The 19,192-nt window shown below is 37.0% G+C and overlaps 1 protein-coding gene across 2 annotated transcripts in view; it reads left to right on the plus strand.

Annotated features, from left to right (window-relative positions):
* The first annotated feature begins 654 nt into the window (after positions 1-654).
* Positions 655-19,192, plus strand: part of LOC130869744 (solute carrier organic anion transporter family member 1A5-like) — a 40,246-nt gene continuing 21,708 nt past the window's right edge. For both annotated transcript variants that reach the window (XM_057762166.1, XM_057762159.1), the window contains exons 1-7: positions 655-714; positions 5,147-5,288; positions 8,345-8,477; positions 10,408-10,514; positions 12,960-13,106; positions 15,668-15,766; positions 18,415-18,636. In XM_057762166.1, the coding sequence (XP_057618149.1) occupies positions 655-714; positions 5,147-5,288; positions 8,345-8,477; positions 10,408-10,514; positions 12,960-13,106; positions 15,668-15,766; positions 18,415-18,636 (910 nt within the window). The remainder of the gene's footprint in view (positions 715-5,146; positions 5,289-8,344; positions 8,478-10,407; positions 10,515-12,959; positions 13,107-15,667; positions 15,767-18,414; positions 18,637-19,192) is intronic.

A 19,192-nucleotide genomic window follows, 5' to 3' on the forward strand; every position in this document is an offset into this window, starting at 1 on the left:
CAGAGAAGTCCATGTTTTCAGTTGGTTGCTCAGAATTCAAATTGATGTCCTCAAGTTAGGAATCAAACACATTACCCACTGAACTACCTCTACAGCTGTGCCCAACAGTTTATATCAATTTGACACAGGCTAGGGTCATTTGGGGGAGATGGAACCTCAACTGAGAAAATGTCACAAGGTTATGGTCTATCCTTTGGTGTATTTTCTTTATTAAATATTGATGTGAGAGGACCCAGTTTACTATGGGTGGGCCCTTCCCTGGCCAGGCAGTCCAGAGTTCTATAAGAAAGCAGGTAGTACAAGCCATTCCTCCTTAGCCTCTGCATCTGCTTCCGTATCTAGGTTGCTGCCATAAATTTTTGCTCTGACTTCCATCTGTGACAAGCTGTGATATAAAATTGTGAGCTAAAATAACATCTTTCCCCTCTAAGCTGATTTTGGTTTTCTGTTTCCCACTCTAAGTTGATTTTGGTTCTGGTATTTTATCACAGCAATAGAAATGATGATTAAGACCTCTAGTAAAGTTTCTTTTCTTTTTTTTTATGTATGACTTGTTACAGTTCAGTCAATAGTTTAATTAATCACTGTTTGATATTTTTGGAAAGGCAGAAGTAAGACACTTAAAGACCAACATCTGGAAACCATCAGAAGAACATGGGAGAACCTGGGAAGAGGGTTGCAACCCGTGGGGTGACATGCTTTTCGAAAATGAAGGTATGAATTGTTTAGATATATGTGCATGTATATATGCATTACAGTCTTTTTAAACAAGCATTGAAAATCCTTGTAACATTGCTCAGTTTATTTGAAGTTTTCCAACATAAAAGCCTTTTTGCCTAATGTATTGTTAATTTATTTCCTTAAAGAAGTTGGTTTTATAATTGTGGATATCTAACCAGAATTATTCATTCAGAAAGACTTATGAGAATAATTTAGAGAAGAGGTTTTCAACCTGTGGGTCGTGACCCCTTTGGGGGTTGAAGAATTATTCACAGGGGCTACCTAAGACCATTGTAAAACACAGAGATTTACATTAAAATTCATACCAGTAGGAAAATTACAGTTAGGAAGTAGTACATGAAATAATTTTATGTTTGGAGTCAACAGAATATGAGGATCTGTATTAAAGTGTGTACCATTAAGAAGACTGAGAAACATTGATTTAGATAGTCTTAAAGGAGGACGGAATTTAAAATATTTTAGGTGTGTATTATAGTGTGGTGGAATTTAATCTGAGATAAAGGTCAATTCAGTACTCAGTTCTCGGGGGTTCCCAACAGGAGATCAGGGGTTGCTCTTAGGAAACAGTTCCCCAACAGAAGTTCTGTGTTGATTGATATGCAAAGATGACTTCATGACCTAGTCAGAAAAAGATTTTCCTCAAGATTTAGCAATACCACAATCATGGCTTTGTAATAGAAAAAAAAAAAAAAAAAAAAAAACCTCCATTCTTTTAGTTGTTTGGGTAATTTTCAGTAGCTTTGAGATAGTTGTCCTTGTCACAGTTCCAAAAGCATCTTTGCATCACTAAATGCAAACTTGGATTAACCCAAGGATCTGAACATGGTCCTAGTCTCTGTAGAGTTCCTCCCAGAGTCCTCTCTAAGCTGCTGCCTCCTAAGTTATCCTATCACAAGCTCACTGAGCTTATTCACATGTAGTGGACTCCATTCGTTAATGTAAAAGAGAGGAGGCCTCAGACCCAGCCCTAGAAAGTGTTTTCACCTGCAGCGATGTGGGAATTATTGAAACCCAACCCCTCAAGTTATCCTTCAGTTCTCACATTTTTCTGAGGAACCTGGAACCTCTGGTGCTTATCCTTTGTGAGATGCTTCCTAGATGTGTCACTTTGGACAATTTGTGCAATGTGTTTATACCTCAGTGTATTTCTTCTGAAAAAGGTAATGCTAGTCCTACATTTTAAGATAAAAATTATTCCGAGACTTCTCTGTGTGTATGAATATGTGTATCCCTCTCTGTGTCCATCTCTCTCTCTGTATGTGTGTCAGTACTTACCCTTCAGTGCCATCCTCTATGAGTGGTATGAAGGATTAGATCCAGTAGATCCAGATGCTCACACACACCAGGTAATGCCTCTGTATCTGGTCTATTCCTCCATCTCCACTTTAAGATATGTGAGTCATTTTAAATTTATGTTTTATTTTATGTACATGGATGTTTTGCCCTTATGTATGTTGGTGCACCACTTGAATGTCTGGTATACTTGGAGGCGAGAAGGTATTGGATTCCCTGGAGCTGTAGTTACAGGTGGTTTTGAAGCACAATGTGGGTGGTAAGAATGGAACCCATGTCCTCAGTAAGAGTAGTCAATAATCTTAATTGCTGAGTCCCATCTCCAGCCTCAATGTTTAGGATAATAATGAATGTTTTGATTTTTGGTTGCTAACATTAATAACATTTATAGAGAAATATCATCAGGTATCATAAATATTATTTCTCAAAGTTCATCTTTGGTTACTGTCTTAGGGCTTCTATTGCTATGAAGTGACACCATAACCACTGTAACTCTTATAAAGGAAAATATTTATTTGGGGCTGGCTTATAGTTTCTGAGGTTTAATCCATGATTTTCATGGTGGGAACATGGGGTCCAAGGGAGATACGGTTTTAGAGAGGGATCAAAGAGTTCTATATTCAGATCGGCAGGCAACAGTAAGAGAGTGACATTGGGCCCAGCTGGAGCTTCTGAAACTTCATAGCCACTCTCATTGACACACTTCCTCCAACAAGACCAAAGCTACCAATAGTACCACTACTTGGTGGCCCAAAAGGCAAATCTATGAGCTCATGGTGCCATTCCTAATCAACCCACCACAGTTACTTGGGAGTTTAACAACAGTAAATACTGGTGTGCAGTTTACGGGAAAATGTTAAAACCATGAGTTTACAAGTCAAAATTCAGAGGTGATTGCTTAAAAAGGATTAGACTTCTCTGACTTTAGAACTGTTTAGAATGTTAGGTTAGTCAAACGGTCTACAGTGCTAGACTGAAGCCCCTGCTTCTTAAGTTTAGATTATAATAATTAAGAAAAGTGTCCTAAGGCAGGGGGAATGATGGCCTTAATGACCTACAGTCATGCATCCACTGATGATGTCACTAGTCATCAATAGTGAGTCCTAATCTAGTGGCTACACAGATGGCCCTGTTTAAGCTACGTGGAACAAAAAACAAAACCAAAATTCATGAACCATGGAAAAGGAATGCTAGGAATGAGTGTGTTGATGTGAAAGACAGGGAGAGAAGAGGAAGAAAGTACAATCAGACGATGTCACGTTAAGTATGAAATGATGAAACAATAAGATTAATCAGTAAAATTTATTAAAGAAATGAAAGGAAAATTTCTCAAGTGTGTGGGGAGAAATCTTGATCTGTAAAGTACTTGCCTTGGAAGCAGGATGACGACGACCAGTTCAGTCCCCAAGCCTATGTAGAAACAAGGCATAGTGGGACACTGACTGCAATCCCAGTGTGGGGGCAATAGAGTCAGCAGATATTTGATGCTCACTGACACCCAGCTTTGCCACCTGGGTGAATTCCAGGCAAGAGTCCCTGTTATTAAAAAAATATGTACTAAGATTGAAGAATTATATCTGTGCTTGTCCCATCTCCCCTTGTGCATATACATAGGTGAACTCATTCCACACGAACATGCACACATTTACACAAGTTAAGAGGTTGAAAGAAAAAGTAGAAGAGAACTCCCTTACGAGGAATGTAAAACCTGCTTTGAAAGCATTTCCTTCAGATTCTAGAGTGCTCAGTTTAATAATCACCAGGATTGATTTTATAAATACAGATGTTGTGTAGCAGCAGACCTGAGCCAATATGGACACTGTTTTGTTTTGGTTTTGTTTGTTTTATTTTCTGCCTACAACAAAATACTTTAGAGAAAGAGCTATTTATTCAGCATCTGTTTAATTTTCTTCTTCAAAACTTAAATCAAATGAACGATCTCCATAAGCCTTTTTTTTTTAATTTTGAAGACTTCACTTTTAAATATAGGACCTGACTATAAAACTCATGAGAACATAATCAAGTATCAATCATATCCTCTGAAAAATTTGCAGTGGGAAGAAAAAACATCTCTGCCAATGTCATTTAGAGTTAGAAGATAAACGTCTAGAGATGGAATTATACTATCTTATAGTTATAGAATATTTTTAAGCTATACTGAACTTGGTTTTCACATTTGCCATTTTACTTATTTTTGTGTTTGTTTCTGCTCAGGTTAATACAGATTAATTGGTACTTATGACAAATTTTATAAGCAGTAAATACTAATCTAACACAAGGTGATTTGCCTATTATTTCATATGAGAGAGTACAGAGGTTTCAGAAGCTGGGATGGTGACATTTGCCATCAACCAACTGCTAGAAGATAAGTTGAGGGAAACAGGAAGCTCATTCACTATATTGTTTAATGTGAGTTTTTAGTCACAGGCAGGTACTGTGGAGTCTTATCAGGACCTGGTCCCATTTTATCCTGCACCTGAAAGACCCCCAAAAATGTTCTGCCCTGGGTTGATATGTTATGAACACCACTTGAACTACTGAATTAGAAGTCTATAGGGTTTGCTGCTTCAGGAAGAAAAAAAAAATACAGAGACCAGTTTGCCAGACCATTGCCTCCAGAAGTGAGACTGTAGCTTGTTGTTCTCAAAAATGCAGAAAGAAGATAAAATATTGAAATGCCATGAACATCCAGAGACCTGTCACTCCTGAAAACAGGCTTGCTATAGAAACAATGCTGTGGTGTTATTCTGTGTTCTATTCTTTCCCTTCCTTAAGGTGGACAACTTTTGTGCTGCAGAGAACAGTATAATGCTGAAGATCCAACAATAACTGTGTCTTACGGAAAATAACTTCGTGTTTTTCTGTATTAATGTGGTACACTAGCAATAGAAAAGCCATATCCATCTACAAAACTCACAGCTTCAATCCAACTATTCTAACCCTGCATTTCCAGAGTTAGGACAGAGTAGAGATTACACTTTAAAGTTTTTTTTTTTTTAGCTTCTAGGGCTGTTTAAGTTGGATACAATCCTCCATCTGTTTTGTCAGTTGGTGGCATATATATAATTGTAAAATGAATTTCTCACTATTTCTTAAATGTTTTTCTTCCTAGATGTTTCTTTTGGCATTAACAGGGGCATATGTAGCTAAATCACTATCAGGAATTTATATGAATTCCATGCTCACACAAATAGAGAGACAATTTAATATCCCCACATCTATAGTTGGATTTATCAATGGGAGCTTTGAGATTGGTGAGTTATTTTCACATTTACTTATTGCTATATATTGACATTCTCTCTTTATTTCCTGCATTAGACTTTATAATTTGTGAATTACATGTTTCCTGGTGTGATTGAATAGCCAGGTTTGGGTATAAAGAAATTATTTATTTAAATATCTCCATTATAGTACCTAATTATTGCCACATACCCTGATAGGGTCTCTTTTTCCTGAAAGTGACAGTAGATTTGATTAATATCCATCACTTTGTAGCTCAAAGAGACACTAAGGCCTCTTCCATGAAATTTTACAAGGTTTCTGTGGGATCCTGGAGGAACTTTTGTTCTGAAGGAGAGCAAATACTTCTCTTACCCTACTGTGTATGTGAGGTTGACATTTTTCCACTCCTAGTAACCAGAAACATGAAAATGTGTTCTATGTTTTCCTGTGTTTGAATAATTCCTAAGACCCAATTCCTAAGAAAAGTGAATGAACTTTAGCCCCAGATTTTAGATGATGAACTGGGATATGAGAATACAGGAGGTCAAGGAGGGAAAGATGCCCTCTATTAACAAAGTGACCTGGAAGACTTTTAGTCCTAGTTGTTACTTTCTTCAAAGTGAAATTTTCTTTAAGGTATTTAATCAAAGCAGCAAAGAAAATCAGGACTGTGAAGTAGCTAACACACACTGAGGTTGCTTAATTTTGTCTCACAGAATCAAACTTCTTAGTATTTCCTCTGCAGCTTGTGTCCCATGTCTTCACAGTGCAGTCAGAACGAATGCCTTACTGAGATTGAGTAATGTTCCAGTGTGCTAGGGGCAGCAAGTGCTATCCGTTGGCTATCCAAGTTCAAACAGAACACACTGTGCTAGGGAAGACAGTCTCTTGAAGGGGTAAAGGTGATCTGGGTAGAGAAACCACAGGGAAATGTGAAGGGGAGATGTGTACAGAGGGTGAGCCATCAAATAGTTTGTGTGGGGATCAAGTCAGCCCTGTGTGCAAGTAGGAAAAATGGGTAGAGACTGTGACTTACTCTTGATTATGTCTTCTATCTTTTATGTGGCAGAGATCCAGTATGGGGTTGGAAGAGAGTATTTATCTTTCTATGTCGAGGACTTATATTAAAACCCAATCCTATCTTATTTCTGAATAATAATGTAGTTATACAAAATCAAACTATATAGGTCAGAAGGAATGCAGTTACATTAAAGTATAATTATCAGAACATTTAAACATCCTGTCAGGAAGGAATATTCATGGTTTTTAACAAGGCAGAGATCATCTACATCTGATTTTCAAGTAATTATTGACTGCATGGCCTTTTGCAGTATTTACAACAATCATGATACCATAAGCAAATATTTATACTTCTTTTGGTGACAGAAAGATGGCTCTTCATGTCACTATATCTTCGTACATTACCATGAACAGAAATGTTGATTCCAAGTTAATGATTGTTGAAATTAATTCTCATCCAAGTTCATGGAAAACTCTATTTTCTGTGATTTTTTAAACTAAAAGTTAAAAATTCTGGTTTAAATTAAAAAATAATAATCCCACTGGCTGTGGCAGATGACTTAAAGGGAGTCTTAAATTGAAATCATTGTTAGGGGATGAATTCACACTGGACAGTGAATGCAGCATTTGGTCAGCATTTCCCCATTTAGTGTTGCTAACAACCTTCCCCTAGCCTGGATGACACCTTACATTTCCCCCCACCTTCCCTCCAATTATTCAAGGGACACTAAGGCAATGTGAAAGGTAATCTAAGTGTAATGTGAGGAAAGAATGTTTTCCTTTCAAACAACAGAGATTTCAGATAAGATCCAGTTCATTCAGGGCAGGTACAGTCAGAGACTAGAAAGGAGCCCAGAGAATTCAAACAATGGATGTCCTGGGGTATTACCTTCTGAGTCATGACCTCAATGATATAATCTGTGGACAGAGATAGTGTAATAAGGATATAGAGGGAGACACATACCATTCAAAATAATGCAACATCTCTTCTTCTTAGCAGAGTAGAGAGAAATAGAATTGGGAGAAAAACAAAGTCTTCATATATCTTTCAAATATTTGAGATCACTTAGAGATTTGCAAAGTCATTTAAAAAGTATTTGAGTTTTCTAATTTTTTTCTTTATGCGTTATATGAATGTGGCAAATACTCTTCATCAAACTGAAAATATGTGGTTTGTAGAGAGCTTACTTATATATTTGTTTCTTTTCAATTCCTTTTTTTCTGTTAATAATACTGATGATTGAACCTAGAGCTTCACACATTAGACAAGCATTCTATCATTCTATCCCCAGCCCCTTTATTTACTTTTTATTTGGAGGGAGTTCTCAGTAAGATGCCTAGGCTGGTCTTGAACTCATTCTGCAGCCCAGGCCAACATTGATTTTGCAGTCTTCCTGTCTTAGCACCTCTGTGACTGGAGATGACAGGTCCCCAGCCCCTCCACTTGTTCTTTTATATCTTAACATCTATAGTAAAGTCATCTCTGTCAGAATAGGGTTTTCCACTGAATTTCTTTAAGCCAAAGTTTTCTACTAAACTAAATAGTGGAAATTAATTTCTACTATTAATTTGGGGTTTGAGTTTATGCCTCCAACAATCTAGAACTAAGTCGCAGTTGGAGAGTTAGAACTCTGACCTTCTCTCTGTTTAACTGGGTCTAAGGAAAGATATGAAAGAGAAGCAGATATCCATCTTGGCTGTGTTGAGCAAAAACGGATTTTTTAAATATTAAGTTAAAAATAAAAACATGATTCCATTTGACTCTGCATAGAGCAGACATGAGAGGAGCAGCCAGATGTGGCTTGCAGGCTAATACTCGCTTTGTATCCATTCTGAAAGACTAGATAATCTTGAATAGACCCCTGAATATTCTCCAAAATGAAGGAAAACCTTCCCTCAGGGTCATGATTGATTATTAATTTAAAACAATGCACAAATCTTCTAAGTACCTATTGCTGTGTTCTTAAGGTGGTTGTTAAACAATGAGCACTAGATTGCAAATATAAAGGAGGCTATTGACTATGATGTGATAATACTTTATTGAAACAAGCATTCTCATTTCTCCTAGGAAACCTTTTGTTCATTATATTTGTGAGTTATTTTGGAACAAAACTGCATCGACCTATAGTGATCGGTGTTGGATGTGTGGTTATGGGCCTAGGATGTTTCTTAATATCACTACCTCATTTCCTGATGGGCCGGTGAGTATCCCAGTCCTTGATGGTATTTTCAGTTCAACTTTCAATTTCAGTGAATGAGGCTTAGAATTTCCTCTCTGGGGGGAGCAATGCTCCCCCAAAGTACAGAATGCTAATATGGAAATTAGCATTCAATTTGTGCTTGCCAGGCACCAATATGCTGGCTGATCTACATCTTCATATCTAGATCTCTTTATCTGTGATAAAATGGGAATTCCCTTTTTTTCATTTTTAAACATTTTCCTGCTTTTTTATTGTCAATTGGGGAGTAAATGGACTTTGAATGAACAACTGAATTTTAAGTGGATAATAAATGAAAGAATATTTTGTCATCTCAGGTATTTTTGCAGGGAACTGGAAGTTTGTGGATGGAATTTAAAAATTATTCTTTGCTTTCTATTTCATTCAAATCAATGCCAAGAAATATTCAACTACTGTGTTTGTCTACCTTCTGCCAATGGTGATTATTCTTTGAAGCTGGCCTGTTCTCACTGGGTCATGAATAGAGAGGCACAGGCTCTTGTTTACACTTCACTGGCAACCTCTGTGGGACCATCCAGGCAGTTGTTCTGGGTGAAGTGGTTCTGACTTCTGTACTATAGTATTCAGCAAAGAAACTAGAATGTTGACAAGTATAGCTCCATACTCATGCAGAATTCAGCAGCCCATGCTTTCCTCTGGCTTTCCTCTTCTAAACAGCACTTAGAAATAATAAATATTAAATAACTAAATGAAATCCAGGATACCTACAATGGAGATAGACTTGACTGGACACATTCTCCTCTACTGTTGTAGTCTGTCATTTTCTTTCTAGGACAAGCTCATCCTTGGTGATTTGATCAAGTTAAATGATCATAGTTTTTTTTTAACATTTTTGGTACCACGAATCTGCATTGTCAGGTGATGGATTCTGTCACCTTTTGTCATGACATGGGAACTTTTTCTTCTATTGGAGTTAATGAACACATAGGAAAATGATTGCTTGAATTCTCTGAAAGGAAGGATAGGATCACAGCTCAGAGATCACAGAGCAGGTGTCTTGATTTGTTGTGTTGTTTTTTGTCTCTCTCCAAAGCTTTCATCTTCTCAATTTTACTTTAGTGAGTTTCATTCCTTTTTTGCTTCTGTTCTTTACCTCACTCAATTATTTCTAGAAAATAATCATTTAGAAATATCAAAGGGTCAGCATTAAGGAATCTGAAAGTTATGCCACTTACATGTAGAGATGAGAGCTAACTGTAAAGAAGGGACACATTTTTGGTGATTATCAAGTTCTTTTTGATGAAATTTATTACTTATTTATATTCATTCATGTTTTCAAATTGGGGATTATTTTTGGTTTATTTTGTTTGTTTTGTTCTGTTTTTATTTGAGATAGGTTCTTAGGAAGCCCAGTCTGGCCTCAAACTAACTGCATAGCTGAGGGTGACCTTGAGCATCTGTTGTTCCTCTCTCCACCTCTCAAGTACTAGGGTGACTGGCATGGGCCACCACACCCTGTTAATGCAGTTAGAGAGTTTAGCCCCAGAACTACATGTCCAGCTTCATGATACAGATTTCCGTTTCTTTTTATTTGTGTGTGTGTGTGTGTGTGTGTGTGTGTGCCTGTATGTTTTTGCATATGCATGGTGGATGGGTGTAGGTGTTCACATGTAGAGGTCAGAGGAGTGCCTTACGGATTCACTCCTCTCCCTCCACCTTTATGTAATTTCCTGGACTGAACTCAGGACATCAGGCTGTGCAGCAAGTTCTTTACCTGCTAAGTCATCTCTCTTTCCCAGCAATGGGATTCATGATTTTTAGAATGACCACTGTGGAAACATGTCTGTGTGGGCTCTGGACGCTGTGTTTACAGGAAAGCAGGATTCAGAGATCTACAGTTGCTCTCATTGCACTCAGGTCCTCACAGTGAATGTTTTCTGTGTCCACACAGATACGAATATGAGAAAACGATCTCACCTTCAAGCAACTTGTCCTCAAACAGCTTCTTGTGTTCGGGAAATAGAAGCCAGACTTTAACACCAACACCGGACCCTAAAGGTGAACTAGTGCTTCTTATTGCTTTCCTGCTCAGGGACATGGTTACAGAATATTCTTATAAAGGGCTTTGAATGTTACATTGGATTTAGTAGGCATCTAAGACAAATGAACAATCTTTATTTTTCTTCTCAGGGAAGAGAGTTGTCTAATAATATAGAATTCTCTGCTTCCTAAGTTTGAATATACTTAAGACTCCTTTGTTTCTTAAAGTGGATATTAAAAATGATATCTACTCCAGCACCATTGTAGAGTTAATCCCACAAGGGAAAACAACTTGGAAGGATGGATCTAGACCCATGATAAGATCTATGTGATTGGTCTAGTTTGGTTTTTTGTTGCTATAATAAAACATGGATTAAAACCAATTCAGGTAGGAAAGAGATTGTCTATCTTATAAATTGTACCCAACCATGAGGGAAGCCAAGGCAGGAACCTGGAGGCAGGAACCAAAGCAGAGACCACTGAGTATTTGTTGCATGTATTGGTTACTTTTCTTTTACTATGATAGAATACCATAACAAAAGGGAACTTACACACAGAAGAACATAGTTGTGCTTAAGATTCTACAACAATGCTTTTCAATCTTCCTAATTCTGAAACGTTTTAATACAGTTCCTCGTATTATGGTGACCACCAATCCTAAAAGTTTTTTTGTTGTTCCTTCGTAGCTGTAATCTTGCTACTGTTATGCATCATAATGTATATCTATGTCTTCAAATTTTCTTAGGGGAGCCCTGTGAAAGGGTCATATGATCCCTAAAAGAGATGTGATCCCTAGGTTGATAATGACTGTTCTAGAGGGATGAGAATCAATCACGGCAGGGAGAAAGGCAGCAGGAGGAACTCACATCTCAACTACAAGCATGAGGCAGAAAGAGCAAACTGGGGCAGAGGCTGAGGCTTTAAGCTCTGGAAGCTGATCTGCAGTGATAGGCTTCTTATACTTCCCCAAATAGCACCACTAACTGGAGACTAAATATTTAATACCCAAGCCTCTGGGGGGGGGGGGGATTTCCATTTAGAGCACCATACCATTCTTACAGAGGGCCTGATTGGTTCCCAGCACTGTCATCAGGTTGTCCCCAACCCCCTATCAATTCAGTTATGGGGAATTGGGTGCCCTTTTCTGGCCCTTTTGGGCACCTGCACACACGTGATGCACATGTGCTCCTTAAGGTACATACGTTTTAAAGAACATTTTTAAAGTCACGTATGCTAAAAGACCCAACACATTTCCTGAACACATCGTCTGATACTGTCTGAGTAGGATTGTCTCAGGCCAGAACTTTTCCATCTTATGTAGATTCATGCCACAGAATTTGCAACAGTCCCCAAGACTTAGAACGTCACTACTCTCAGGAAGTCTATGGAGTGCTATTAGATTCATTATCTGCTATTCAATGATTATCTGTTGTTTGATCCTTTGGAATATTTGGTTAATAGTAAAAGACAGAATCTTTAGAAAAAATATGTTTAATATTTTGTAGTGTTATATCATTTGTATATTGATAAATAAATCTTGCCTGAAGACCAGAGACAAAGATAAAGCCACTAGATGTCAGTCAATGGTGACACACACCTTTAATTCCAGGATTTGGGGGACAGAACCAGAGAGATCTCTATGAGATCAAGCCACCCTGGGCTACACAAGATCAATGCAGAAACAAATACAGGTGCTGGTGGCTCACACCTTTAATTCCAGTCCTAGGGAGTCACACGCCTTTAATCCCAGCACTAGAGAGAATACAAAATGGGAGGAGAGAAGCTTAGTGGGCTTAATCTGAGGTCTCCCAGACTTGGTAGAGGTAAGACTTCTCTAGTGGCTTTCCTGCTCTGCTTTTCTGGGTTTTGGGTTGAAACCCAAATTTGTCTCTGGGGTTATTATTTGTGCTACAATATTTAGTTTTTACAAAGTAATTGAGGCTGTGGGGAATTCAAACTTCTATCAATCTTCCTTGTGTTGTGTCAGTACAGCACGAATTATCAGAGACATACACACATGTGCTTTTTTTTTAATTCTCAGAATTGTGGATGAATGAGGCAGGACATACATTAACTTACTGGGTTCATTGGTTGGCAGAAAACTGAGTCCCTAGAGGTGATGAAAAGTCCTTGTTTTTAATGTTTGCATATTTCTTTGATGTAAATTCTCACAACCAATGTGTTGTCACTAAATACTGAATTGGGAAGAGGTATATATCTGTAGAGTCATCTTTCCCACCCAAGCGAGAATTGGTTCCAGCATAAATAACTCTTATAATTCGTTGATAAATAATATCCCAAAATAAGCAGTAGGGGTGACTCAGTGAGTCACAGCACAGTTACATCACTCCTCTCATGGTCATCATAGATTTGTGACCCAAGAAACAAAGAAATTTTTGAATTAACTCTCAGTAACACTTGACTGTTGGAATGCTTATCTGTTTTTCTCTTGTTTTAATATAGAGTGTTCAAAAGAAATTAAATCCTTAATGTGGATATATGTAATGGTAGGAAATCTTATCCGTGGAATTGGTGAAACTCCCATCATGCCCTTGGGTATTTCTTACATAGAAGATTTTGCCAAATCTGAAAACTCCCCTTTATACATTGGTAAGTTTGAAAATCAGAGTTGGAGTCTTTACTAGCTAAACAAGTCCTCAGAGGGAAAAAAAAAAAAACCAACATTTATTGATTTGGACACATTATGGTTTGCACAATGCTGAGCTGAGTGCTATGCCACCATTGGTCTTAAAGATTATTTAATGGAAGAATTAAAAATCATAGTTCTAGACAAGCCACTTTTTCAATCAGCCTCTCACTATTGGAGAGCCCGCTAACCTTCTAAACCTACAGTCTTCTGTTGCTATCACATTATCCCTAAAGCATTAGAGATTCACCAATATTTCCTGGAAAATGTTTCTTAGATTCAATTGTGGTTTTTTTGTTGTTGTTGTTGCTTTTCATTATCATTCTTGCATCTATAAGTTATTAAAATTTCATTATTGGCCATTTTGTATCTGTAGTACTTTAAAATACTGCTGTATCTCTCTCTCTCTCTCTCTCTCTGTGTGTGTGTGTGTGTGTGTGTGTGTGTGTGTGCATTTTGTTGACAGTGTGGTGTTCAGATAACAGCTTTTGACAGTTGGCCTGGATATTGAACTCTGATCCTTGGGTCATGTTTGATGGACAAATGCCTTTACCTGTTGAGCCTTGTGCCTGGCACTTAGTGTTTTCTTTTGTTGTATTCTTGTAAACTATCTTGCAGAATAAGACTTATCAAATACTATTTTAATCATGTCTCCTCTACTATGTTCAATAGTTGGTTTTTTATTTACCATCTTCTCTCTTTTACTACTTGGGGCTCTGCAACCTGATTCTCTATGAAGTTAATGACACATTTTCCTTTGTTATAACTTCTTGGCCTAGACAGGCAGGTTTTTTATGGTTTTAATAACTATCCAAGTTGATCTTTTGTTTGTATTACTTAAAAATGTCTTTTTAAAATGTATACATCTTAAGGGAAGAGCCATTTGAGTGTATACCTACTTCTGCTATCTCTTAACTGTTCTCAGCTTATTAGGAATAATTTGCATATGTTCTTAAGTAATTCCATCTGTAGTTGTTTATAAACCCATAACTTTGTATATAGGGACACTTTTCAATTAATGTATACATATTACTTAACACAAAAGAACAAACAAAAATGAAAGCAGATAATAGAAGAGAGGAATAGGGTTAGGATTAACCAAGATGATTTAAATTAAAAATAACTTTAGTCACTATTTGAAGACTTACTGATTTGCCAATAATCTTTTCTATTTAGGTATGAAATTTCACAGAGGTAAAATGTGACTGTGGCTGCTGCTTTATTTTTCTGATATTTCAGCTTTGACCCTAATATGTGACTCAGAGTTTTTATTTAATAATACTACTTTGGATCACACTTCAAAACTGTGTTAGTTTCATTTCTTTTTCTGTGAGGAAATGCAGCCTTGGAAAGAAAGGAGTTCATTTATCTTATAATTTCATAACAATAGAGAAGTCACAGTAGCAGAAGCTTGAGGCTGCTGTCACAGATCCAAGAGCAGAAAGTGAACGTATGCATGCTTATGTCTTTGCTTGCATGGTTGTGCTCAGCTCTTTCCCCACTCTTACATAGTTGATGACTCCCTGCCTAGGGAATGGTCCTGCTCACAGTGGACTGGGTCTTCCCACATTAATTAACTTAATTGAGACAGTCTTCTATGGACATGCCACAGGTAAACCTAGTGTAGACAACACTTTATTAATATTCTCCTCCCAGGGAGTTCTAGGCAGGACAGTTGACAATTAAAGCTAGCCATCACAGAAACCCTTGAAAACATGGCTATAGAAGCATCAAAAGGACCTTGCTCATATCCTGCCTTTGACAGGACTGCCTGTGATTGTACAGCCTTTGGCCTTAACTCAGAATGAAAGAGAATGTGGAATGTAGCTTTGAGTGATAAAGTTTTTGTGTCAATCAGGTTTCTGTCACTTTAACAAATATCTAAGATAACATTTTATAAAGAGAAAGGATTTGTTTGGCTCACAGATTTGGAAGTTTTGGTCTATGTTGCTGGACTGTGTGGTTTAAAGGCTTATGATGAGGCAGTTCACCATGATGACAGGAAGGATGATGGAGTGAACCCATTCATCTTGTGAGTGGGAAGGGAAAGAGAATGAGGAAGGGGCTATGGTTCTACTCCAGATGACTTGAACACCTGCCATCATACTCTGTATTGGTAGTTACTCCAGGCTTCAGTGGTAACCCCTGGAAAACAAGTCTGTGACCCATGAAATTCTGAGGGACATTCTATATTGAAACAATGGGAGCATCTTTCTTAATATTTATAGAATCAATGTATGTACATGCAACACATATATGTACATGTAATGGGTATATATGTGTATAAATTTACATGTAACATACATATCAAGCTTAATTTTTTTATAACGAATATATAAGAATACCTAAAGTAATGGCGTATAGCTCAGTTGTAGAGTGCTTGGATAGGCTACTGGATTTGATACCCAGCTCTACAAAGGAAGGAAAAGAAATCTAATATCTAAAACTATTCATAGTCAAGGCTTTTGTGTGCAAGCAAACTCTTTGTGTGGTTGTATAACTTCCTATTTTTGTTTACTTCCAGGTATTTTAGAAACAGGAATGGTCATTGGCCCATTGATTGGACTTTTATTGGCATCCTTCTGTGCAACCCTTTATGTAGACATTGGATCTGTGAATACAGGTAAAATACATCTTATTTATATAATATAGTCTCTAGAGTGTGGAAGAATGCTCCAGATTAATATACCACTGCCTCCTTTGATCCTCAGTTAGGCAAATTATCACTGCTTACAATTTGCAGACCCAAGAGGAGCAGAGGTAAGGATATAATGCCACCTCCTCATTAAAATTCCTACATCCTCTCACCACATTGTAGCCACACCTTTGGTCTCAAACAATTTACTCAAATAAGTTTTTCTCAATGAGGCAGTCAGTGTGGATAATGAAAGAAATCTTTCTATTATGTGATAAGCACTGATTTAAAAGGTTTCACATAACAGACAGACATAATCATTACCTGCTCAAAAGTATATTGCTGCAAGGGGCCCAGTCCCCATGTCAGTAAAACTGGAGGGGAGCTGTAGAGCAGGTAAACTACTGGACAGATGCACAGACACTCATGGGAACTTTATCTGAGGGCCAGAGGTTAATTCTTTGTTTTATTTTTTTTTTTCTGTTGGTTGTTCTTACTCAGTTCTTTGGCTGTTCAGTTCTTTCACCCTGTCATTTTTATTTCCTCTTCCAGTTGTTCTCCTGTGATAATTTCCTGGTATTCTCCTTTTGCTTCTTCTGTTCTCTTTCTTGATGCTTTTCCTTCAACATGTCCCCTTCTCTTATCTTTTATTTTTTCTTAGCCCTTTCATACTTCATATCCAAATATATCTATGCAATAAAAGATTACCTCACATTTCATATATTTTTCAAAAACAAAATTTTTACATAAGAAAAAAATTTCATTAAGATCAAAAGTTACATGTCTTCCTTAGAAGCCCACAAATAGAAATTAAACATTTTTATTTATATTAATTTTCCCACCATAATATCTTCATTCCAAAGCAATGACTCTTTCTTTTATTACTGAAAAAAAATTTCAGCAAGCTATGTATATTTCAGCTAATTCCATATTGCTCTTTGCAGTTTCAGTACATATTTCTATTTTTAGCTCTACTCTAGAGAAACTAAATGAGTGGTCAGCTAACCATCTATTTTTCCTTACACAATAGGGACATTTAATTTTATTTCTCAGTTTTTTTCACATACTAGTGGTGTGGTTAATTCTGAAATTACGTGACCAAGGAACTCAGACCTAACCTTGGGTGTAGGGAAATAATTGTTTACTTTAATCATCAGCCTGTTTTTTTTCACAGGCATAATTCATGGTACTACAGGTCATTAAACTTCCTTGTTCTTGTTTTCCATCCTCTGCAAATCCCATATTTGGGAAAGGTGACTTTTACCCTATATTTGTCTTTTTAATACCTCTTATTGGAACAATAGTCAGAATAACATAAATCATGTTCCTAATCATCTTACTAATTGTCTTAACCACATGTATCTTTTAGGCTCAAATTTTAATTAAATCATTGATTCAACTAAACATCATTACTCTTATAAAAATTATTATATACAAGTTAATTGCCCAGTGAAGGGTGGGATTTTTCTCAAGAACAATAACAATGTACCAGATAGAGTAGAATTCCTTCTTATAGTAACTACACTGAACAAATACAGCAGGAATATGGCAGCAGCAAACAGAAGGAATCACAGAACAAAACAAGGGACATTCTGGAAAGAAATCCTTCAGGACCTCTGCCTCTCCACGATGTACCTAAGTAGCTTTGTCATCCTCTGGGCTATATTCCATAAGATCTATTGCTGTCTACAGCTCCTATGACATGGCCACTGGCTACATATCACCACATATTGCTAGATTAAATTAGTTGATTTTCTTAATGAGTACACAAAAAATCAATTGTGTACCATGTGATATTTTATTGTCTTAATATATATATATTATATATTAATACATATTAATATATGTATATATATATATGTTGTGTGTGTGTGTGCGTGCACTGTGTGTGGGTGCCAGCTGAGGTCAGAAAAAGGTTCAAATGTTCTGAAATCATAGTTACAGGCAGTAGTGAGTTTTGATATGGGTGCAGCTAATAGAACTCAAGACCTCTGCAATAGTAGCAATAATTCTTAGTTATTGCTGAACGGTCTCTCCAATCCCCTTCTTCAATCACTGTGTTGTTTTCAGATATGAATTCACTAGGTTAAATCTGGTTTCTTAAATATGTCTCAAATCTTTTTACTCTCTTTTAAAAATGAACTTTTAACTATTATGCTATGTATAATAATATAATAATCCAGAACTTTTTTATTCTTTGATAATTTTAACTTTACCCAATTGAATAATCTCAGACACTTTTTCTTTCTTTCTGAGGCAGGGTTTCTCCGTGTTTCTCTGACTGTCCTGGAACTCATTTTGTAGAACAGGTTGACCTCAAAATCAGAGATCTGCTTGCCTCTGCCTCCCTGAATGATGGGATTAAAGTTGTGCACCACCACTGCCTGGCTCAGACATTTTTTCTAAAGGTCTGAATTCACCCAGCCTGGTGACAGATACCTATAATTCCAGAATTTAGGAAGTAGAAGCAGGGCACCATAGTACAAGGCTCAAACAAATACAAGAGCAAACATGAGAATAGTTTACAAAATATATAAAAATTTTGTGTTTAGATGGATTATGATCCTTATTAATTTTCTACAGTTTACCCAGGAAAGAATGATGCAAGCTAACAAAACATCTGTTTTTCTCCACAGATGACCTGACCATAACTCTCACTGATACACGCTGGGTCGGTGCTTGGTGGATCGGCTTTCTGATCTGTGCAGGAGTGAATGTCCTGATCAGCATCCCCTTTTTCTTCCTTCCCAAAACACTTCCAAAAGAAGGACTAGAGGATAATGAAGATGTGACTAAAAGCAATGAAAAAGAGAAACACTGTGAAAAAGCCAAGGGAAAAAAACGTGGAATCACCAAAGGTAAACAGGAAAACTTTAAATCCTGCATTTGGTTTAGATGGGTTTGCAGTTAGTTGAGCATTTCCAGGTAAATTCTGCGCTGATTTAAAATAGTTTGTCATTAGTGGTCCCTACTCAGATGTGTTAAACTTCTTCCCAAGTTATCCCTTGGAAACAATGGGCATTATTATAAACATCTTATCTTAGATTAGACTTTTGAAAAATTCAAGTCAATCTGGACACTCAATAAGAGAAAGTTTTCTCAACTGTTTTGAAAAATCTATTTTACATAAAATATTTGTCCAAGCTAAAAAGTACATTAATAACTAGAAATTAAAGTTAAAGATAATGGGAGAAAAACATTGTCCTATGGTAACATTATAGTTTGCTAAGAAAAATGTCAGTTTAGCTATGAGTATCCTTGATATTAAGACTAGAAAATAGCCAGGTGGTGGTGACATACACCGCTAATCCCAGAATTCTAAGTCGAGACAGTAGATCTCTGTGAGCTTGAGGCCAGCCTGGTCTGCAGAATGAGTTATAAGTCAGGTTCCAAAGCTACAGAGAAACCCTGTCT

This window comes from Chionomys nivalis, chromosome 1, assembly GCF_950005125.1.
Source record: "Chionomys nivalis chromosome 1, mChiNiv1.1, whole genome shotgun sequence".
In the NCBI taxonomy this organism is placed as follows: Eukaryota; Metazoa; Chordata; class Mammalia; order Rodentia; family Cricetidae; genus Chionomys; species Chionomys nivalis.